Source organism: Manis pentadactyla, chromosome 3 (assembly GCF_030020395.1).
Source record: "Manis pentadactyla isolate mManPen7 chromosome 3, mManPen7.hap1, whole genome shotgun sequence".
In the NCBI taxonomy this organism is placed as follows: domain Eukaryota; kingdom Metazoa; phylum Chordata; class Mammalia; order Pholidota; family Manidae; genus Manis; species Manis pentadactyla.
In genome coordinates, this window is record NC_080021.1 from 195,707,874 (window position 1) to 195,730,636 (window position 22,763).

The following is a 22,763-nucleotide window of genomic DNA, read 5'->3' on the forward strand; positions in this document are numbered from 1 at the left end:
TTCTTATGGCTGAGTAGTATTCCATTGTGTATATGTACCACATCTTCTTTATCCATTCATCTATCGAGGGACATTTAGGTTGCTTCCAATTCTTGGCTATTGTAAATAGTGCTGCGATAAACATAGGGGCGCACTGATCTTTCTCATACTTGATTGCTGCATTCTTAGGGTAAATTCCTAGGAGTGCAATTCCTGGGTCAAATGGTAGGTCTGTTTTGAGCATTTTGATGTACCTCCATACTGCTTTCTACAATGGTTGAACTAACTTACATTCCCACCAGCAGTGTAGGAGGGTTCCCCTTTCTCCACAGCCTCGCCAACATTTGTTGTTGTTTGTCTTTTGGGTGGCAGCCATCCTTACTGGTGTGAGGTGATACCTCATTGTAGTTTTAATTTGCATTTCTCTGATAATTAGTGATGTGGAGCATCTTTTCATGTGTCTGTTGGCCATCTGTATTTCTTTTTTGGAGAACTCTCTGTTCAGTTCCTCTGCCCATTTTTTAATTGGGTTATTTGTTTTTTGTTTGTTGAGGTGTGTGAGCTCTTTATATATTCTGCACGTCAAGGCTTTATCGGATGTGTCATTTTCAAATATATTCTCCCATACAGTAGGGATCCTTTTTGTTCTATTGATGGTGTCTTTTGCTGTACAGAAGCTTTTCAGCTTAATATAGTCCCACTTGTTCATTTTTGCTGTTGTTTTCCTTGCCCGGGGAGATATGTTCAAGAAGAGGTCACTCATGTTTATGTCTAAGAGGTTTTTGCCTATGTTTTCTTCCAAGAGTTTAATGGTTTCATGACTTACATTCAGGTCTTTGATCCATTTTGAGTTTACTTTTTTATGTGGGGTTAGACAGTGGTCCAGTTTCATTCTCCTACATGTAGCTATCCAGTTTTGCCAGCACCATCTGTTGAAGAGACTGTCATTTTGCCATTGTATGTCCATGGCTCCTTTATCAAATATTAATTGACCATATATGTCTGGGTTAATGTCTGGATTATTTAGTCTGTTCCATTGGTCTGTGGCTCTGTTCTTGTGCCAGTACCAAATTGTCTTGATTACTATGGCTTTATAGTAGAGCTTGAAGTTGGGGAGTGAGATCCCCCCTACTTTATTCTTCTTTCTCAGGATTGCTTTGGCTATTCGGGGTCTTTGGTGTTTCCATATGAATTTTTGAATTATTTGTTCCAGTTCATTGAAGAATGTTGCTGGTAGTTTCATAGGGATTGCATCAAATCTGTATATTGCTTTGGGAAGGATGGCCATTTTGACGATATTAATTCTTCCTAGCCACGAGCATGGGATGAGTTTCCATCTGTTAGTGTCCCCTTTAATTTCTCTTAAGAGTGACTTGTAGTTTTCAGAGTATGAGTCTTTCACTTCTTTGGTTATGTTTATTCCTAGGTATTTAATTTTTTTTGATGCAATTGTGAATGGAGTTGTTTTCCTGATTTCTCTTTCTGTTGGTTCTTTGTTAGTATATAGGAAAGCCACAGATTTCTGTGTGTTGATTTTGTATCCTGCAACTTTGCTGTATTCCGATATCAGTTCTAGTAGTTTTGGGGTGGAGTCTTTAGGGTTTTTTATGTACAGTATCATGTCATCTGCAAATAGTGACAGTTTAACTTCTTCTTTACCAGTCTGGATTCCTTGTATTTCTTTGTTTTGTCTGATTGCCGTGGCTAGGACCTCCAGTACTATGTTAAATAACAGTGGAGAGAGTGGGCATCCCTGTCTAGTTCCCGATCTCAGAGGAAAAGCTTTCAGCTTCTCGCTGTTCAATATAATGTTGGCTGTGGGTTTATCATAGATGGCCTTTATTATGTTGAGGTACTTGCCCTCTATTCCCATTTTGCTGAGAGTTTTTATCATGAATGGATGTTGAACTTTGTCAAATGCTTTTTCAGCATCTATGGAGATGATCATTTGGTTTTTGTCTTTCTTTTTGTTGATGTGGTGGATGATGTTGATGTACTTTCGAATGTTGTACCATCCTTGCATCCCTGGGATGAATCCCACTTGGTCATGGTGTATGATCCTTTTGATGTATTTTTGAATTCGGTTTGCTAATATTTTGTTGAGTATTTTTGCATCTACGTTCATCAGGGATATTGGTCTGTAGTTTTCTTTTTTGGTGGGGCCTTTGCCTGGTTTTGGTATTAGGGTGATGTTAGCTTCATAGAATGAGTTTGGGAGTATCCTCTCCTCCTCTATTTTTTGGAAAACTTTAAGGAGAATGGGTATTATGTCTTCCCTGTATGTCTGATAAAATTCCTAGGTAAATCCATCTGGCCCGGGGGTTTTGTTCTTTGGTAGTTTTTTGATGACCGCTTCAATTTCGTTGCTGGTAATTGGTCTGTTTAGATTTTCTGTTTCTTTCTGGGTCAATCTTGGAAGGTTGTATTTTTCTAGGAAGTTGTCCATTTCTCCTAGGTTTCCCAGCTTGTTAGCATATAGGTTTTCATAGTATTCTCTAATAATTCTTTGTATTTCTGTGGGGTCCGTCGTGATTTTTCCTTTCTCGTTTCTGATACTGTTGATTTGTGTTGACTCTCTTTTCCTCTTAATAAGTCTGGCTAGAGGCTTATCTATTTTGTTTATTTTCTCGAATAACCAGCTCTTGGTTTCATTGATTTTTGCTATTGTTTTATTCTTCTCAATTTTATTTATTTCTTCTCTGATCTTTATTATGTCCCTCCTTCTGCTGACTTTAGGCCTCATCTGTTCTTCTTTTTCCAATTTCGATAATTGTGACATTAGACCATTCATTTGGGATTGCTCTGCCTTTTTAAAATATGCTTGGATTGCTATATACTTTCCTCTTAAGACTGCTTTTGCTGTGTCCCACAGAAGTTGGGGCTTAGTGTTGTTGTTGTCATTTGTTTCCATATATTGCTGGATCTCCATTTTGATTTGGTCATTGATCCATTGATTATATAGGAGCGTGTTGTTAAGCCTCCATGTGTTTGTGCGCCTCTTTGCTTTCTTTATACAGTTTATTTCTAGTTTCATGCCTTTGTGGTCTGAAAAGTTGGTTGGTAGGATTTCAATCTTTTGGAATTTTCTGAGGCTCTTTTTGTGGCCTAGTATGTGGTCTATTCTGGAGAATGTTCCATGTGCACTTGAGAAGAATGTATATCCTGTTGCTTTTGGATGTAGAGTTGTATAGATGTCTATTAGGTCCATCTGCTCTACTGTGTTGTTCAGTGCTTCCGTGTCTTTACTTATTTTCTGCCCAGTGGATCTATCCTTTGGGGTGAGTGGTGTGTTGAAGTCTCCTAGAATGAATGCACTGCAGTCTATATCCCCCTTTAGTTCTGTTAGTATTTGTTTCACATATGCTGGTGCTCCTATGTTGGGTGCATATATATTTAGAATGGTTATATCCTCTTGTTTGACTGAGCCCTTTATCATTATGTAGTGTCCTTCTTTATCTCTTGTTACTTTGTTTGTTTTGAAGTCTATTTTGTTTGATATTAGTACTGCAACCCCTGCTTTCTTCTCACTGTTGTTTGCTTGAAATATGTTTTTCCATCCCTTGACTTTTAGTCTGTACATGTCTTTGGGTTTGAGGTGAGTTTCTTGTAAGCAGCATATAGTTGGGTCTTGCTTTTTTATCCATTCTGTTACTCTGTGTCTTTTGATTGGTGCGTTCAGTCCATTAACATTTAGGGTGACTATTGAAAGATATGTACTTATTGCCATTGCAGGCTTTAAATTTGTGGTTACCAAAGTTTCAAGGTTAGCCTCTTTAGTATCTTACTGCCTAACTTAGCTCGCTTATTGAGCTGTTATATACACTGTCTGGAGATTCTTTTATTCTCTCCCTTCTTGTTCCTCCTCCTCCATTCTTCATATGTTGGGTGTTTTGTGCTGTGCTCTTTCTAGAAGTGCTCCCATCTAGAGCAGTCCCTGTAAGATGTTCTGTAGAGGTGGTTTGTGTAAAGCAAATTCCCTCAGCTTTTGTTTGTCTGGGAATTGTTTAATCCCACCATCATATTTGAACGATAGTCGTGCTGGATACAGTATCCTTGGTTCAAGGCCCTTCTGTTTCATTGTATTAAATATATCATGCCATTCTCTTCTGGCCTGTAGGGTTTCTGTTGAGAAATCTGACGTTAGCCTGATGGGTTTCCCTTTATAGGTGACCTTTTTCTCTCTAGCTGCCTTTAAAACTCTTTCCTTGTCCTTGATCTTTGCCATTTTAATTATTATGTGTCTTGGTGGTGTTCTCCTTGGATCCTTTCTGTTGGGGGTTCTGTGTATTTCCGTGGTCTGTTCGATTATTTCCTCCCCCAGTTTGGGGAAGTTTTCAGCAATTATTTCTTCTAAGATACTTTCCATCTCTTTTCCTCTCTCTTCTTCTTCTGGAACCCCTATAATACGGATATTGTTCCTTTTGGATTGGTCACACAGTTCCCTTAACATTGTTTCATTTCTGGAGATCCTTTTCTCTCTCTGTATGTCAGCTTCTATGCGTTCCTGTTCTCTGGTTTCAATTCCATCAATGGCCTCTTGCATCTTATCCATTCTGCTTATAAACCCTTCCAGAGTTTGTTTCATTTCTGCAATCTCCTTTCTGGCATCTGTGATCTCCTTCCGGACTTCATCCCATTTCTCTTGCGTATTTCTCTATATCTCTGTTAGCATGTTTATGATTCTTATTTTGAATTCTTTGTCAGGAAGACTGGTTAGGTCTGTCTCCTTCTCTGGTGTTGTCTCTGTGATCTTTGTCTGCCTGTAGCTTTGCCTTTTCTTGGTGATAGGAATAGTTTGCAGAACTGGGACGAGTGACGGCTGGAACGACTTCCTTTCTTGTTGGTTTGTGGCCCTCCTCTCCTGGGAGAACATCGACCTCTAGTGGCTTGTGCTGTGCAGCTGCTCCCAGACAGGGTTTCTGCTTCCTGCCCGGCTGCTATGGAGTTAATCTCCGCTGTTGCTGTGGGCGTGGCCTGGCTCGGGCAGCTGCTCCAATGTGGTGGAGTCGCGTTGGAGCAGGAGCTGCTGGGAGGCTATTTATCTCCGTAAGGGGCCTCCCTGCTCCCTGCAGCCCAGGGGTTAGGGTGCCCAGAGATCCCGGATTCCCTACCTCTGGATTAAGTGTCCCTCCCTGCCCCTTTAAGACTTCCAAAAAGCACCCGCCAAAACAAAACAACGACCACCAAAAAAAAAGAAATATATTTTTAAATTAAAAAAAAAAATTTTTTTTTAATTAAAAAAAAAGGTGGTCGCTCGTTTTTCTTTATTCTCCGGTGCCAGCCTCAGGCCTCTGCTCACCGGTCTTGCTGCCCTGTTTCCCTAGTATTGGGGTCCCTATCCCTTTAAGACTACCAAAAAGCGCTTGCCAAAACAAAACAGAAAAAAAAAAAAATGGGTGCTCGCTTTTCTGGTGTCCTCCTGCGCCAGGCCACCGGTGCCTGCTCACTGTTCTTGCTGCCCTGTTTCCCTAGTATTGGGGTCCCTATCCCTTTAAGACTTCTAAAAAGCGCTCGCCAAAACAAAAGAGCAAAAAAGCAAAAAAAAAAAAAAAAAAAGATCACACGCTTTTCTTATGTCCTCCGGCACCCGGCCTCCAGTGCCTGGTCACTGTTCTTGCTGCCCTGTTTCCCTAGCATCCAGGGCCCCCTGGGCACGTACTGTGTCTACACTCTGGCCCGGATGCCTGGGGCTGGGTGTTCGGCAGTCCTGGGCTCCGTCTCCCTCCTGCTCTGCCTATTCTTCTTCCGCCGGGAGCTGGGGGGAGGGGCGCTCTGCTCCCGCCGGGCCGGGGCTTGTATCTTACCCCCTTCGCGAGGTGCTGGGTTCTCTCAGGTGCGGATGTGGTCTGGATATTGTCCTGTGTCCTCTGGTCTTTATTCTAGGAAGGGTTGTCTTTGTTATATTTTCATAGATATATGTTGTTTTGGGAGGAGATTTCCGCTGCTCTACTCACGCCGCCATCTTCCGCCCCTCTCATTGTATGTTTTGAGTAACAATCCAGTGTTTTGGTGTATACAAAGATGCTAATAAATATGATTTTTCTTTTCAAAGATATTATCTCCCCAAAAGTAAGACAAGTGCACAAATGACTATAATAATATCAGTATAAAAATTGTAAGTTCTGTAAGACAAACAAGGTAAATGCCCCCCAGCATTGTTCACCCTCTGGTATCTCCATTGTTGTCTCAATCCTCTTGAAGCTGCTCTGTGGTAAGTCTCAGGTAGTCTTACTGGTGACACATAGAGCCTAGCTCAAAGCCAAGGACTTGTGTCACCATCCCAGAGAGACATCTACAGTCTCCTCCCTGCCCTGCATGCCTGCTCAGCTTCCTCTTCTCTGAAACCCTGCCCTGCAGGTTCTAGTCAGCGTAGCTGCCTGCAATCAATCTCTGTCACCTCAGTTTCAGTTCTAGTTCCCTGCTCTGGGCTTGAGATATTGTCCTGAGGTAGAAGCAAGGGTAAATGTAGCGATCACTTCATCAGTTTCCCTTTTCTCACGGATCAGATTTACACTGTCTGTTGTCCAGTGCCTGAAAAAGTTGCCTCATGTGTTTTGTCAAATTGATGGTTTTTATGCATGAAGGATTTGTCTTGAACCAGTTATTCTGTCATGGCTAAGGAGGAAGTTCCTCCAGTCTTTCTTGATCAATCTTGTCAGAAGTTTATCTGTTTGTTATGAATCTTTAGAGGACCAACTTTTGATTTTGTTGTTCTTCACTATTGTTTTGCATTGCTTGTCTCACATCACATATTTTGATGTGGATGTTTTTATTATCATTCAGTTTAAATATCTCCTAATTTACATTACAATTTCTTTAACATAGAAATATTTACAAGTATGTTTTAAAATAACAAGCATTTAGAAAATCTTTTAAAAAATTATTTCTACTTCAACTGCATTTTAGATACTGTTTATTGTCTATATGTTATTCTTTGGTATTTGTTGGGACTTCAGTTTTGTACTAGTAAAGATGAGATTTTGTAATTATTTTTTACATATGTGAAAAGTAAGTATATTCTTTATTTTGGAGGTATAAGGAGTCTACATATATCTACCTGTATGTTTGTTCATTATATTCAAATATAGTATATAGTTACTAATTTTTTCCTGTCTGATCTCTTAGTATTTTCTTCTTTCCTTAGAGAAGTATGTTAAAGTTCTTCCTCTTCCTCTTCTCAGCTCTTTCTTTCCCTTCCATCTTCTTATCCTCATTTCCTTTCTTCCTTTCTTCCAGAGCTCAAGCAAGCTGAACATTCATTGAATGTTCAATCCTAGGTTGCTAGTTTCATTCAAGGAGGACTCAGTTTTACTTTTTCAACACTCACAAGTCCTTTATGATTATTAAAATTCAAGTCTCAGAGGAAAGAAATATGTGCCAACTAAGACTGTTGGTACAGGAGAAAGCGCATGGCTTCCAAAGCAATCAGATGTTGAAATCTAGGCTTCACAATTTTGAACAATTCATTTATGTTTCTCAAACTAGAGTTACACATACCCCAGGGGATACATGGCTTTTGGCACTGGCTGTACAAAGTCACATTGTAAATATGATGCATATGGTACTGTTGGCTGATCTCAATGTTAATTAATTATAAACATTTTAAAGTTAAACAGTACTATATTATGGGACAGAATTCAAGATTTCACGTTTTAAGATAAGATAAGATATTTTATATTTGTCATGGCTTTATCTTGGGCTACGCCAAGTTCACTTTCTCTTGTTAGAAATGATTTGAGAAAGTTGGAGAAGCATGGATTATCTTCTGGCTCCTCAGTGTAAAACATTATTGTGAAATAGACTGTTGCACAGTAGTCCACCCAAAGAGGGACTTCAGTGGTCAAGAATGATTAGAACAAAACAGAATGTTGGATTTTTAAATGAAGAGGTATTTAGTGATCTTAAAATAGTTCTAATAGACTAAGGTGAATAAGAGGAAGTGAAGATAAAATGTGCAAATTATTTTGAAGGGATTTGGAGAGTATAAATACAAACAACTGGGGTTAGCAGTTTGGCAGTATGTGATAAAGGTGAGGATTCACATATCTTGTGCCCTAGTAATTCCATTTCTAGATGTAACGTATATCAGTTTGTCAAGGAGTGGTAAGAGCCTAGCTTTATCAGGATCTCTTTTAAAAACATTTTAGCAAAGTATTCACTTTCAAAAAACTTAGAAATTAGCTCTTTTAAAGATTTTACTGAAATATGATTTACATACAATATAGTATATTCATTCTAAGAGAACATTTTGGTAAGTTTTGAAAAATTTATACACCTGTGTAACCACCACCACAGGATATGGAACATTTCCATTACTTGAAGTTCTTGTGTGCTACCCAGTAAATCTCAGGCTACCACTTAATCTATTTTCTATCATAGAATAATTTTCTCAAACTTCATATAAATAGAATGATATAGTATGTGTCTTTGGTGTCTGATATCTTTTCTTTTGCTTAGTCTAATGTTTCTGAAGTTTACCCATGTTTTTATGCTTAGCAGCATTATATACCATAATTTGTTTATCCAATTACCTGTTGATAGATTTTGGATTGTTTCCAACTTTTGATTATTTGAATAAGGTAATTATGAATAACGCTTCTATTAACATATGTACTTCGGACATATATTTTCATTTCTGATGGATAAATAATTAGGAATGGAATTGTTGGGTCATATGGAAAGCATATGTTTAACTGTTTAAGGAACTGACACATTGTTCTCCAAAATGGTTGTACCCACCAGCATTCCCACGAATAATGTATGAAGAGTTTCAGTTGCCCTACATCCTCGATAATATTTGGTGTTGTCAATCCTTTTAACTTTAGCCATTTTATAGGCATGTAGTGATATTTCATTGTAATTTTATTTTTCATTTCTGTGATTTCTAGAGATTTGAACATCTTTTCATGTGCTTATGACCGTTTGTATGTTCTCTTTTGGGCAATGTCTCTCAATCTTTTGCCCATTTAAAATTTTGGATTGTTCCTATTATTGAGTTGTAACATCTCTCTGTGTATTCAGAATATTAATCCTTTGTGAGATAGATGTATTGCAAATATTTTTCTTCCAGTTTGTGGCTTCCCTTTTTATTTCCTTAACATAAGGGAATTCTTTGAAAGAGCTGAATTTTTTTATTTTGATGAAGTTCAGTTTATTAAATTTTCTTTTTATGATTCTGGTTTTTGTGTCTTAAGAAATTCTTTCATACTGCAAGGTTGTGAGGATTTTTCACTTGTATTTTCTTCTTATAGTTTCTCCCTTTACATTTAGGTCTATGATCCATTTCAAATTAAGTTTTATGTTTGCTATGAGTTACAGGTCAGGTTTATTTTTTCCACATGAGTATGAAGTTGTTCCAGCATTGTTTGTTAAAAAAACTGTCCTTTCTCTCATGGAATTATCTTGGCATCTCTGTTGAAAATCAGTTTCCCTTTATAATGTGTGAATCTATTTCTAGACTGTTTCTCTTCTATTGATTTATATCTATCCTTAGCCAATACCACGTTGTCTTAAATAACTAACTTTATTATAAGTCTTGAAATCAAGTAGTGTAAGTATTTCAACTTTTTAAAAAAGATTTATTTGTATATTTAGCTAGGTCTTTCATGTTTCTATATAAATATCATGATTAGGGTGTAGCTTTCTACCAAGAAAACAGACTTCTGGGATTGTGATTGAAATTGTGTTGTATCTATAGATCCATTTGGGAGAAATAACATATTAAAAATATTGAGCCTCTCTCTCTCTCCATTTACTTAAGTCCTCTTAAGTTTCTCACAGTAATGTTTTATGGTCTTCATTCTTTTACATGTATTTTGTTAAATTTAAATTCATACTGAAGTAGTTCCTATTTTTGGATGCCTTTATGAATAGTAATTTAAAATTTTTCTATTTTGAATTTTACATTATTTCTATGTAGATTTTCAGTTGATTGTTGCATATTGTTCTTGTATCTGTGACCTTGCTAAATTTACTTATACTAGGTCTGGTATCTTTTGTGTAGATTCTTAGCATTGACCATATACATTATCTTACTGTCTATCATAATGACAGTTTTCCTTTTTCCTTTTTAATTTGGATGCTGTTTATTTCTTTTTCTTGCCTTGCTGTCCTGGCTAATCTCTAGCCAGGTGAATAGAAATGGTGCTAGTGGATATCTTTGTCTTATTCCGGATTTAGTGAGAAAACACTCAGGCTTTTACATTTCATATAATGTTTGCTATGTGTGGCTTACAGATGCCCTTTATCAGGTTGAGGAAATTCCCTAGTATTCCTAATTTTCTGAGGATGCTTATTGTGAATTTGTGTGAAATTTTGTTAATACCTTGTTCTGCATTGGTTGAGATGATCATACAGTTTTTCTTCTGTATTCTGTTTATATAGTAGATTACATTGATTTTTTTAAATGTTATATCAGTCTTTAATTTCTGTGATAAATCCCACTTGGTCATGATATGTCCTTTTTGTGTATTGCTGGATTCAGTTTGCTAATGTTTTTCAAAGATTTTTTTTTCCACTGTGCTCATGGAGGATACTGGTTTGTAGTTTCCTTTGTCTGGTTTTTGTATCAGCATAACAACTGGGCTCATTAAATAAGTTCAGTGTTCAGTTCTCTACTCTCTGAAAGAGTTTATGTAGATTTGGTATTATTTCTTGGTTATATGTTTGATATAGGACTATTCAGATTTTTCTGCTTTATTTGTGTGGTATTTGGTAAGTTTGTATTTTCAAAGAATTGCCATTTTATTTACGTTTTCAATTTTGTTGGCATGAAATCATTCATAGTAGTTTTTTGTTACTGTTTAAAAAATATCTGTAGAATTTGTAGCGATGTCTATACTTTCATTCTTTATATTAGTTAATTTCTGTCTTTCTCTTTTTAAATCAGTGTAGCTAGATGTTTATAAATTTCATTGATTTGTTTGAAAGGCCCAGCCTTTGGTTTCATTGTTTCCTGTTTTATATTTCACGAGTTTCAGGTCTGCATTATGTCCTTCCTTTTATTTACTTTGGGCTTACTTTGTTCTTTCTCTGTAAAGAAAAGATTGATAAGTTTGACTCCATAATATATATTTTTAAAAAGTTGCGCGGCAGAAAACAGCATGGACAAAGTTGAAATACAGCTGTCAAACTGTGAGAAGATACTTGCAACATGTATTGTAGAGAGCTTGTATTCATAATGTATAACTACCTCTTAAAAATTAAGGGATAAAGGACCAAAACCTGATAAAAAAATTAAAAGGAAATTATCAACCAACAATTCACACAGAAAAAATATGAAGGTGTCCCTCAAACATATGAAAAAATGTGAATTTCACTCATAGGTTGAGAAATATTAATAAAAATAGCAGATACCATATTTTTTCTCACTTACTAAATTGGCAAAAATTAGGAAGTCTGGTAATCTGGTTTTATATTCTCTTTACTGGGCTGTGGAAAATCAGGCAGTCTCGTAAATTTTTGCTTTCAGTGCTTTCTGAATATTCTTGCATGTTGGTTTTTCTTTTCAGTTTTTTTCCCAACTCTTTTTGCATATTGGTATGAACTTTAATAGCAATTTATCTAACTCTATAAGAAAACTTGCTGGTGTTTTTAATGAGATTATATTAAATTTATAAATTAATTTAGGGAGGCAGTTATTACATAGGGAAAAAAGCATACAGTGAGACAGTGAGGATAGAGCCATGAGATTCTCTAATATTTAGAGAAGGAAGATTCGGAATGAAAGACTGGAAAAAAGTGGCTGATGGAGTTAGGAAAACCAGGAGATGGTTTTAAGGAGAATGGACTGGTCAGTTGTGCTGAATAGCTGTTGAGTAGTGTATTCAGGTAGTATATTGTCGAATACGTGAATGAGGGATGATATTATTAGGCCCTTTGGGGGATATAAATAGGTGTATAAACTTTGAATGAGATCCAAACTCTGTCCTCAAGATGTTGTTGTCTAAAAAGAATTAAGAGACAATATGCTATTGTTTTAAACTTTATAAGGATAGGAACTAGGTTTGTTTTATTCATCTGCTGCATCCCTAGCATTGTGTCTGGTGTATGTAGTAGGTTTTTAATGCATAATTGTTGACCGACTGATAAATGACCAAAGCATTCTTTCATAGGTCTCTCTGTATTTAATTCTCCCATACTTAGTTATCAAAGGCTATAGTGCCAGAAATGAACAGTTAATCCACCTAGCTTATGTAAAAAGACATTTATAAGACTGAAAATCCTAATATTTTAATTTATTTGAGTCATTTAGGTTAATAATTATTGATGTTTGAGTGAATGACATCACCAACTTAAAACTTGGTTGAATATACCATGTGCCACCAGGAATTCATAAACAGGGCGAGGTGACTTCACTGTCAGGCATAGAGGAAAGCTTAATGGATTTTTTGGATTTGGACAGACAGAGACAGGAAGCAGTTATGTTCTGGGTGGAGAGGTTAATTATTGCAAATTTTGCTTATATAGATACATTGTAATAGTCTTTGAATTATTCAGTTGAGGTAGAAATTAGGTATATTCATTGTACTGTCAGTGCTAGGCACAGTAGAGGATTTAAAAGTCCTTAAGTACTATTTGTGCTCTTAAAGAACTTATATTGTATGATACATTTTTATGGGCATTTTTGAAATGGTATAACAGGAGATTATATATAAAGATTTAAATAAGTGACAAAGAGATTTAAACAATTCCTTTACCAAATTAATGTATTAGGATAAGTTGCATTGCAAATATCAAATTATCATTAGGGCTTGTACTTTGTTTTGTTTTCTTTCCTTTTTAAGCAAGAGACCATGGAGTCAATGCTATTAGTAATAGTCTTTTTCTTTCAATAGTTTGCCAAAAAAGGAGACAGTTTTATATTTTATTTGTAAGAGAATAAGGGTTCATTCCATTTGTCACCATTATATTTGTGTCACCTTGAATCAAGGCCTGAAAAGAGGTTGAATTCACAGAAGTCTGTGCTTGAACCTCCTAAGTCTATCTCAGCAGTAATTTCTGATGCCAGCAATACTTCTCAGCTGAGTGATGAGTCTACTGGGAGTGGAGATTCTATTAAAACACTCGACTTTGAAAAATACTATAGTTCATGTTCTCAGGAAATACTTTAGATCCTGACACTCTTTTGGATTTTGTAAAAAGACATTGCTGTTTTCCTGACAGTAGGTTGTTATTGTTATCTGAATTCTTCTATCTTTCATGGTAGTCCATAAAGTCAAGCTAAGACCAAAATAATTATACTAATACATCTCATTGTAATGATTTATTCTAAAGAATGATTTAATATACAGAAGTTTTTCCTAGATTTTGCACAGTAATGGCATAAACTTGGAGGTTAACATTAAATTTAGACTCTTCTTACTCTGTATTCTCTCTCCTGGTAACCCACATTCATATTCATGCCTTTACCTTTTACTTATATGGTAATGACTTCCAAATCTACATCCTTATTTAAATGTTTCTGGCCAAACCTCCATTACTGCACTTAACTCTTTACTATTCTATAGCTGATTTACTTATCTGTCTCTGAATAAATAACCTTTAGGTCTTTGAGGGCAGGGATTATACTCAGCATTGTTCTGGCAGCCAGGTGTAATGCACAAGCAGATTATTTTAATCTTGTGGATGCTTTGTTTTAGGTTTTGTTAGTGCTGTTTTGTTTGAGGTTTCATCTTCTAGAATGTGACCCTTTTGAGTTCTCAGTTTAACATTTAAGAGTATCCCATGCCAGTTCCACCTTGGCTGGCCTTGAACTCCAACTGTCTTTCCAGCACGGAGCAGCTAGCTGGCTGCTGATGTGTCTCCTCAGCTCTTGGCCTTCCTGCTATTGCTGTCTGCTTGTTTTTGAAATCTCTATGTTTGCACCGTTTATGGTTGGTAAACTTTTCCAGGGCAGATTAGAATTTTGGGGACCACTTCCGTGTGGTTGCCTCCTCTTTGATCTGTGTTGCCCTCAAATCCTAGATGTTTTGACCTCCTCAGACTGCAGCCTCTGTCCCCTTAGCCCATTTGGACTTGTGCTTGCTATTCCCCTATGCTGTGAATTGATACATATCATTAAAAGAAAAAGCCAGAGTAAATGTGTTCAGCTTGTTTCCTTTCTCTTTGGGATCCTGGCCCCATCAGATTCTGCCTATATTGGTTGTTCGCCAGTGCCTGTTAACAGGTGTTTTGTGTACTGTGTTTTATATTGATTTTGGGGAGAGACTGAGTCTGACATACAGTATTCAGTCATGGCTGGCATGAAGCCCATGTGCATGCATTAAAAAAAAATTCGTTATTTTGTTTATTTTCATTGAGGTCAAATTCACATAATAAAATCAACTATTTCAAAGTATACAACTTAGTGACATTTAATTTATTCAGAATATTGTGTGTACATGCATTTTTAATATAGTAAATGATAGTATTCTATAGCTCTTACTCTTTATCTCATTTTCATCTAACTGTATGTTTTATGGATTTTTCCATAGTACTTTTCTATTTGTTACTTTTAACAATTGCACAATATACATTTCACTTACCCATTCTTCTTATGCTGGACACCTACTTTATTTCCAGCTTTCCTCTACTTAGATTGTGTTGCAGTTAATAAGAATTTGTTCATGATTGCTGATTCCATTTTCCTCAAGCAAGTGAATTAGGTCGGGGCCTTCTGTAGAAATTTGATTCCAAAAATTCCTACTTTGATTCATTATCTGAGATCTGCTGGAAGAAACACTCGGAAATTCTTGGTATTTTTGGAACCAAACTAAAAGTTACCTCCTCAGATCCATTTTGGCAACAATCTCATTTCTTGAGCAAATATATACATCTTTGAACAACTGCATTTTGTCAGATAAGGAATTGGTAGCACTGTGCATCCCACATCTCAGAGCCTCAGTTCCTTGTTCCTAAAAATATATATGGAAAAAATTGGATAACTGGAGACCTTTTACTTACTGCGCCTCCTCGGTGTAATATTCTGCAATTCACTGAAAATCTGTGACTTCAGATAATGATAGAAAGTAGTGTATCTAGTTACTGAGCTCAAAATCTGGGTGTTCCAAACTGCTTTACCACTTATTAGCTCTATAACTTTGAGCAAGTTACTTAACTTGTGAGAGCCTCAGTTTCACATCAGTATAGTGGGGATAATAGAGTAGTTGTTGAATTAAATTTAAAGAGAATAAGGTAACATAGAACACTTACCATAGTTCTGGCAAATGGTAGGTAAATAGCAATGATAGTTGTTATTGGACATGGGTGTAGACTGTAGATGATATTTTACTTCCCATTTTCTTTCACTTCTAAATGTATTTTTGTAGTTGTACTGCTCTCTTGGCACCTAAAATTTTGGTGCCTTATATTGTTAATTATTGCTAATGAGTTACATTCTTCTCCATCAATTATGAACTTTTAGAGAACAGAGATCTTCTGGAACCTAAAATGCATTTTAGCCTAGAAATAAATCCATGCATGTATGTCAGTTGGGGGAAGAGCAATAAATGGTGTTGGGAAATTGGACAGCCATATGCAAAAAAATGAAACTGAACTACTGTCTTAACCATTACACAAAAATTAACTCAAAATGGATTAAAGACTTGAACATAAGACCTGAAGTCATAAAACCTCCTAGAAGAAAACAGGCGGTAAGCTCCTTCACATCATCTCGGATTTGAATAAATAAGTAGGACTACATCAAACTTAAAAAGCTTCTGTGCAGCAAAAGAAACATTCAACAAAATGAAAAGGCAGTCTACTGAATGGGAGAAAACATTTGCAAACCATGTAGTGGATAAGTGGTTAATATCCGAAATATAAAAAGAACTCCTACATCTCTACAGCAAATAACCAATATGATTAAAAAGTGGACAGAATATCTGAGTAGACATTTTTCCAAAGAAGATGTACAGATGACCAATAGGTACATGAAAAGATTCTCAACATTGCTAATGAGGGAAATTCAAATAAAAATCACAGTTAGATACTACTAACACCTGTCAGAATGGCTATTATTAAAAAGACAAGTGTTGGTGAAGAGGTGGAGAAAGGAAATGCTTGTGCACTGCTGGAAGATAAATTGGTGCAGTCACTATGGAAAAACAGTATGGAGGTTCCTCAAAAAATTAAAAATAGAATTATCATATGACCTAGAAATTCTACGTCTGGGTTTTTATCTGAAGAAAATAGAAACACTAACTTGAAAAGATACATGCACTGTTGTGTTCATTGCAGCATTGCTTACAATAGCCAAGATATGTAAACAACCAAGGTGTCCATTGATAGATGAATGGATAAATTGTAGTATATATACACAATGGAATATTATTCAGCCATAAAAAATGAAATATTGCCATTTGCAACAACATCATGGACTTAGAGGGTATTATTATGCTATGTGAAAAAGTCAGAGAAAGACAAATACCGTATGATCTCACTTATATGTGTAATCTTAAAAAACAAAACCAAGCTCATAGATACAGAGAAGAGATTGGAAGTTGCCAGAGACAGAGGGGCAGAGGCTGAGTAAAATGGTTAAAGGGATTCAAAAGGTGCAAACTTCCAGTAATAAAATGCTCATTGGAATGTAGTGTACAGCATGATGATTGTAGTAAATAATACTTTGTGTATTTGCAAGTTGGGAAGACAGTAAATCTTGAAAATTTTTCAATCATAAGAAAAAAAAAGTTACAACTATGTATGGTGACCTATTGTGATCATTTAACAGCATACAAATACCAAATCATTATGTTGTATACCCAGAACTAACATGTTATATGTCAATCATACCTCAATAAAATGTTTTTTGAATATTTAAAAAGAATTGTTTTGAATCTTTTTTTCTTTACTTTCCCCTCTCAGTTTTGAGAAACAGAAGACAATTTGTATTGAAATTCAAAATTGAACTTTTTTTTTTCCAGATAACCATGATGGTTACAGAGACTACTATTATGCCTTTTGCTCCTTTTGAGGATGCACTGAGTCGGATGCTGTTTGGCTGGCAGCAGCAGTTCTCATCATGTGAAAAGAAAAGTGAAACAAAACCATCTTTTAATAGTACTGGTTCTTCAGCTTCAAAACCTATAACTGATTCTTCAGATAGAGTTAAAAAGAAACAGACTAAGAAGATTCAGTAAATTTACTTTCTGAGCTGTTGAAGGAAAAAAATTTTTCTTATCTACCTGTCAGACTATGATAGAATTTTTCTATGTAAATGATGTGAAATAAAGATTATATATGAGGAATGGAGGTGACAAAAAGAAAGAACTTCTTTCTTTTTCAGGGAGGCTGCCCCTTTCTGGATTGTAATTCTTGAGTGTTATGAGTATCATGTGAAATTGTTTTTCTTGAGTTATTATATAAAAGATTCTGTTGTGATTGTTTTAATAATTCTGTATTGATGAAAGAAGGCTAGATTTTTAAATTTTAGTGAAAGTAAACTTTTGTCATTGCAAAGTAACAAAAATTAAATCATTTTTGTTTTATTCAGATATTTTCATACATAATTTTCATTTGAATCTGAGCTTTAGTTTAGCAAAATTAAACTTTTACTTCACATCACCATCATAATTCCTAGATATGGAAAGCAGTTTCTGTTCATTTTTGAGTACTGGGAAGAGTATGTAACTTTACCTAAATTCATTGAATATTATGAATGAAAATAAATGACCAATTTATATGTCAGATATAAGAATTGTATTTTTTACCCACATTAAGTGGAAAATATTTGAAATTTTATTTTAATTTTTCTTAGTATTTTTCAGTGAGAAGAGTATTATTAGTACAAGTCTTGGGTTGAAGTCTTTTTCATGCTCTCATTTGCAGTGTTGTTCTTAAAAGAGAATTGAGTTTATTTTTAAACAATTATTTTGCCCATGTTTTGCTTTGTAAGTTTCATTTTAGGATCTTATTTTTTTCCTCTGTCCTTAAAACACATTACTTTTAACTGTAGGAGAAATTATTTTTCCTCAGCATTTAGTATACTCTTAACATCTTTCAGATCTTACTTGGTCTGGATACATTGTACCATCTTAATGATTCAACAAAAAATATTATTCCAATTTAAAAATTTCCCCTTTATGTCTCCTTTCTATTGGTACTTTTCAGTTCTTTAGTTGAATGTCTCTTACTAGTTTGCATGTTTGTTATATTTTAATCTACATTTATATATATCATTAATTTTATTTTAAATTGAGCTAATTTACCTTTATGTGAAAATGTTCAGCTTTAATGAGAATTGTTCTTGGGCATTTGGTAGTACCCAGCTAACCAAGAATAAATAGAAATTAAGATCTGATGAGAGAGTCCATGTGAATGAAGGCAGATGATATTAAATCTGGTTACTTACTAGCCCCCATCCCGCAAAAAAGAAGAAAAGGTACTAAATAATGTTAAATTTTCTTGTTTAGTTTTATATTTTAAAAGTCCAGTTAGAACTTAAAAAAATCTGTGACTAACAGGATTTCTTCTACCAAGGCCATGAATCTGCTACACCTGCAAAAATTAGCATATAATAGGCATTTTTGGGTGGTTTAGAAGTACTCAGATCACATTCAAGTTAGAAGTTTTTTGTTTAAAAAAATTTTTAACGAATATAAATACCAGTAGTACTCTATTTTTACTTGTTACAAAGAAAGATTTTGGATGGAAGGACCTTTGATAACCTCGGGGTGCTAAAAGTTTATTTTTGATATTGTGAGAGAAATTATTAAATATCTAAGTTCTGTATTGTATTTGATACCCGTGTAGTTAAAAACTTTTCCAAATTAACATGTTACTAATTATTGACTTAGTTTTGAAGTTTGGGTTTAATATAGTTGAAATAGCTTGAATCTTGTTTCACACTTGTATTAAAGACAAATTTATTAAAACAAGTTTTTTAGCACCAGTGGAGTATTACATTATTTTCGTGTTTTTTTCTTTTATATTTTTCTTGAGTTAGGAATTGAGAACTCCTGTGGCATTTTGACTGATATATGTTCCATGATTGTTGCCCAAATAGGACATTGTTACAAATTTTATTAATCTAGGCAGGTATCCTATAACCTTCCATTCAAGGTTCTTCGAAATCAGCTATACTGGAGAACGTGGCTTAGGTCTGAAACTTCTCACCCTGAATTTACTTATGCTGCCTACAGAGACTTGACTGGGTTTGCAAAGCAGATTGTTATACTTATTCCACAACATATAATGTGAATGAAGTCTGTGGACCTGCTTCACATAGCCAGTCGTAGATGGCATCGAGAAAGGCAAGATTTGGGAAATCTCCTTAAATAAAAGGGGACAACAAGCTGGCAGGAACATGGGCTGGCTTAACACATTTCTTACCTTTTACTAAAATGTAACCCAAATTAATATTAAACTGATATATCAGATTGTAGTCACCCTTCCTTGTTGAGGAAGTAAAGGCTGGGAAGGACTGCATATGTGGAGTAGGTGGATTTTAGTGGAAATTCCAGTTTCTGTAGGCAAAGACTAAAAAGTGGAGAGGTGAAAAAATAAGGGAGTCATTCCCTCTTTACTATATTTTTTGTCTCTTCAATTAAGGCTTGACACCATTCCATTAAAATCTACTTCAAAGCACAAGTTGATTGCAATTGGGTGATACATTGGAAATGGAATAATGTGTTCAAGAATGCTCTGCTTTCCCATACTGCTCTTTCGGATTTTATATTCCACTGGAGGAGAAACATAAAGTGAACAAATATGTTCTTGTAGTGACACTGAAGGTTATGAGAAAAAAGCAGGGTACAAGGATAGAAAGTGGGGGGTGTTTGTTATAACAGGTTAGAGAAAGCCTTTCTGTTAAAGTTGCATTTTGGTAGAGACCTGAAGGACGTGAGGCCAGGTAGGCATCTGGGTAAGTGCAAGGGTCGTTCTGTTTCTTTATATATTTGAGTTATTTTTTCCAAAAATTATTGAATTTATTTTTCTTATTATAATTTCGCTCTTTCATTTTTTTCTGCTTTTTTGTTTTTATTAAGATATTGATATACAATCTTATGAAGGTTTCACATGAGCAACATTGTGGTTTCAACATTCATACATATTATCAAGTCCCTCTCTCCATTGCATTCACTATCCATCAGCGTAGTACTTGTCTTCTCCATGCAATACCCTCTTCCTCGTGACCTACTATATTATGTGTGCTAATCATAATGCCCCTTAATCTCCTCCCTCCCTCTCCACCTACCCTCCCCAGTCCCTTCCCTTTGGTAATTGCTAGTCCCTTCTTGGAGTCTGTGAGTCTGCTGCTGTTTTGTTCCTTCAGTTTTGCTTTGTTGTTATACTTCACAAATGTCACTCTTAACAGTTTTTAACAAACTTAATAGAATTTATTTATTTTTACAGTTTTTTTCTCTTTTGAGATAAAATTATCATACAATTAAATGAACAGACTGTATGTTTAAAAAGTTTTGACTGTAATAGCCTAAACTCCTGTCAAGATGTAGAACATTACCAGTATCTCAGGAAGTTCCAGATAATCCATCCCCACACGTCCAAACTGAATATAAATAGAATCATGCAATATTCTTTTTTGCATAAGACTTTCCAAACTCAGTACAATGTTTTTGTAATTCATTCATCTTGTTAAATTTATCATTAGTCCAATTACATTCCTTTTTAATTGCTTAGTAGCATTCTGCTATAGGAGTATGCTACATTTTGTTTATCCAATTGATGTACATTGTGGCTGTTTCTAGTTTGGGATGTTCTGAATAAGCTACTATAAACTATTTTTGTACTATTTTGGTGAGCATACACTTTTTATTTCTTTTGGGCAGATGTCTAGGAATAGAATTACATTTCGTTTTATAAAGAACTGCTAGAACTTTTTCTGAAGTGGCAGTACCATTTTAAACTCCACAACGTTGTATGAGAGTTCCACTTGCTCAACATCCTTACCAAGGGTTAGTGTCAAACATTTTAATTTTACCCATTTCCAATGGGTGGTTTGTGGTTTTATGGTTTTAATTTGCATTTCTCTAATGATTAATGATTTAGAGTACATTTTTGGGTGCTTATTGGTTATTTGTGTATCTTCCTCTATGACATGTCTATTCAGATCTTTTGCCCATATTTTATTGGAATTTTTATTTTTATTATTAAGTTATAGGAGTTCTTTATACATCATGGATATTGATCCTTTGTCAAATATGTATTTTGCACATATTTTCTTGTCTGTGGTTTACCTACTCATTTTTATGACATCTTTTAATGAGCAGAGGTTTTTAATTTTGAAGAAATTTAATTTCCCAGTATTTTATTTTATAGTTATTGTTTTCTCTGTCTTGAGAAATTTTCTCCTGCCTCCAAATCATGAAGACACTTGCTTATCTGAAGAATCCCAAATAAAGGAGTGCCTAGCTTTTATTCTGAGAAACACTTAAATACTACATGCAATAATGTGAAGTAATAATTCTGTTACTCAGCAAGTCACTCAGGCCTAATTTTTGGTTTTGCTTCTTGATAGTCATTGTACACTTTATATATGTGGTCAGTTTGTGCTTGTGCTGCTGGTTATATATTACAGGAATTTGGGACTTTTCTGTACATGTCTACCTAAGCACTTTCTGTGGGCAGGCTTGACCTTGGTTCATCACACCTCTGATATTTAGAAGAGATGATGAATAAGAATGTGATAATAGAAAATATTTTAAAAATGAAGTAAAAGTTTTCTAAGCTCAGTGTTATGGGATTGGTTATGAAGGTAGTGGTCCATATTGGAATATATAATCTAAGTGTGTAGTTGTGGTGACAGTATGTGAATCAGTAATCTGGTATGCAAATCAGTAGACCTTAGGTTAATTTACATGGCCAACTGTTAGGTGACCCATGACAATACAAAGTTAAATGGCATATATAACTGAAGATTTGAGAATTAATACTTTTCTCTACACTTAATAGAGTTACTTAAGATTTAATTGGGATCAAAAAAAAGTCAAGCAGTTCATATGGTGGGGTTCTTATAGAAACAATAGTTTGGAGCAGGAGAGAGGAAGAGAGGGACTCCTGCCGGACAAATTTAGTAACTTCAGACATTTTTACCCCTGAGAATTGTAGTATTAGTAGAGAATAAAGTTGATAGTAGACATTAGTATATTTGTAAATATTTTGTGTAATCATGCAAGGTATGACTTAAAAATTCAGTCTAATCGACCAAAAGAAAGATTATAGACTGAAACCTTCCTTGAGAATAATACAGAATGAAAGGAATCTGCTACAGTGGCTTATATATAAACAGCATTTTTATATTTGACAACTGTGAGAGGAAATACATAGCATCTTAATTAAATTTGCAAAGAGTATTAGGTGTTAAGAAAGCTTGTAATGACAGGAAAAATTCAAAGGCCTACTAACAGTTAACTCTTAGAAAATGATTCAGCTTAAAAAATCTAAGTATACAGCTGGGAAGAATTATATAAGACCCAGAGTTAAGGAAATACTGCATGCATTTTATAACAGACTTTGAGTAATGGCAGTTAATGAAATTATCATGCTAAGTCTTTATTTCAAGCAGTCTGACATTTTGGGGGTTAATGTTACTGAGGAAAAGAGAGAAATTCATGTTAGAAGACAGTTTTTGCCATGACTGCTTACCTTAATGTACTAATTTTAAAATGTATATGAAAATGTTTTTAAAACATTTTTCATTGAGAGAAGTATAGTTAATTTATGGGTGAAACCAGAGTTCCACACAGTTTGGAGAAGAAATACTCTGTTCCCTAATCATTTTCCATATATAATACTTGAATCCCATAAACCAGTAAGACAGGAAGTTCAGAAGTTTATTCTCATTA

General features: G+C 35.0%; 1 protein-coding gene across 3 annotated transcripts in view; it reads left to right on the plus strand.

Moving 5' to 3' along the window:
• Positions 1 to 18,847, plus strand: part of TMEM38B (transmembrane protein 38B) — a 55,884-nt gene extending 37,037 nt beyond the window's left edge. For all 3 annotated transcript variants that reach the window (XM_057498903.1, XM_057498904.1, XM_036903304.2), the window contains one exon: positions 16,884 to 18,847. In XM_057498903.1, the coding sequence (XP_057354886.1) occupies positions 16,884 to 17,099 (216 nt within the window). In that variant the 3' untranslated portion in view covers positions 17,100 to 18,847. The remainder of the gene's footprint in view (positions 1 to 16,883) is intronic.
• The last annotated feature ends 3,916 nt before the right edge of the window (positions 18,848 to 22,763 follow it).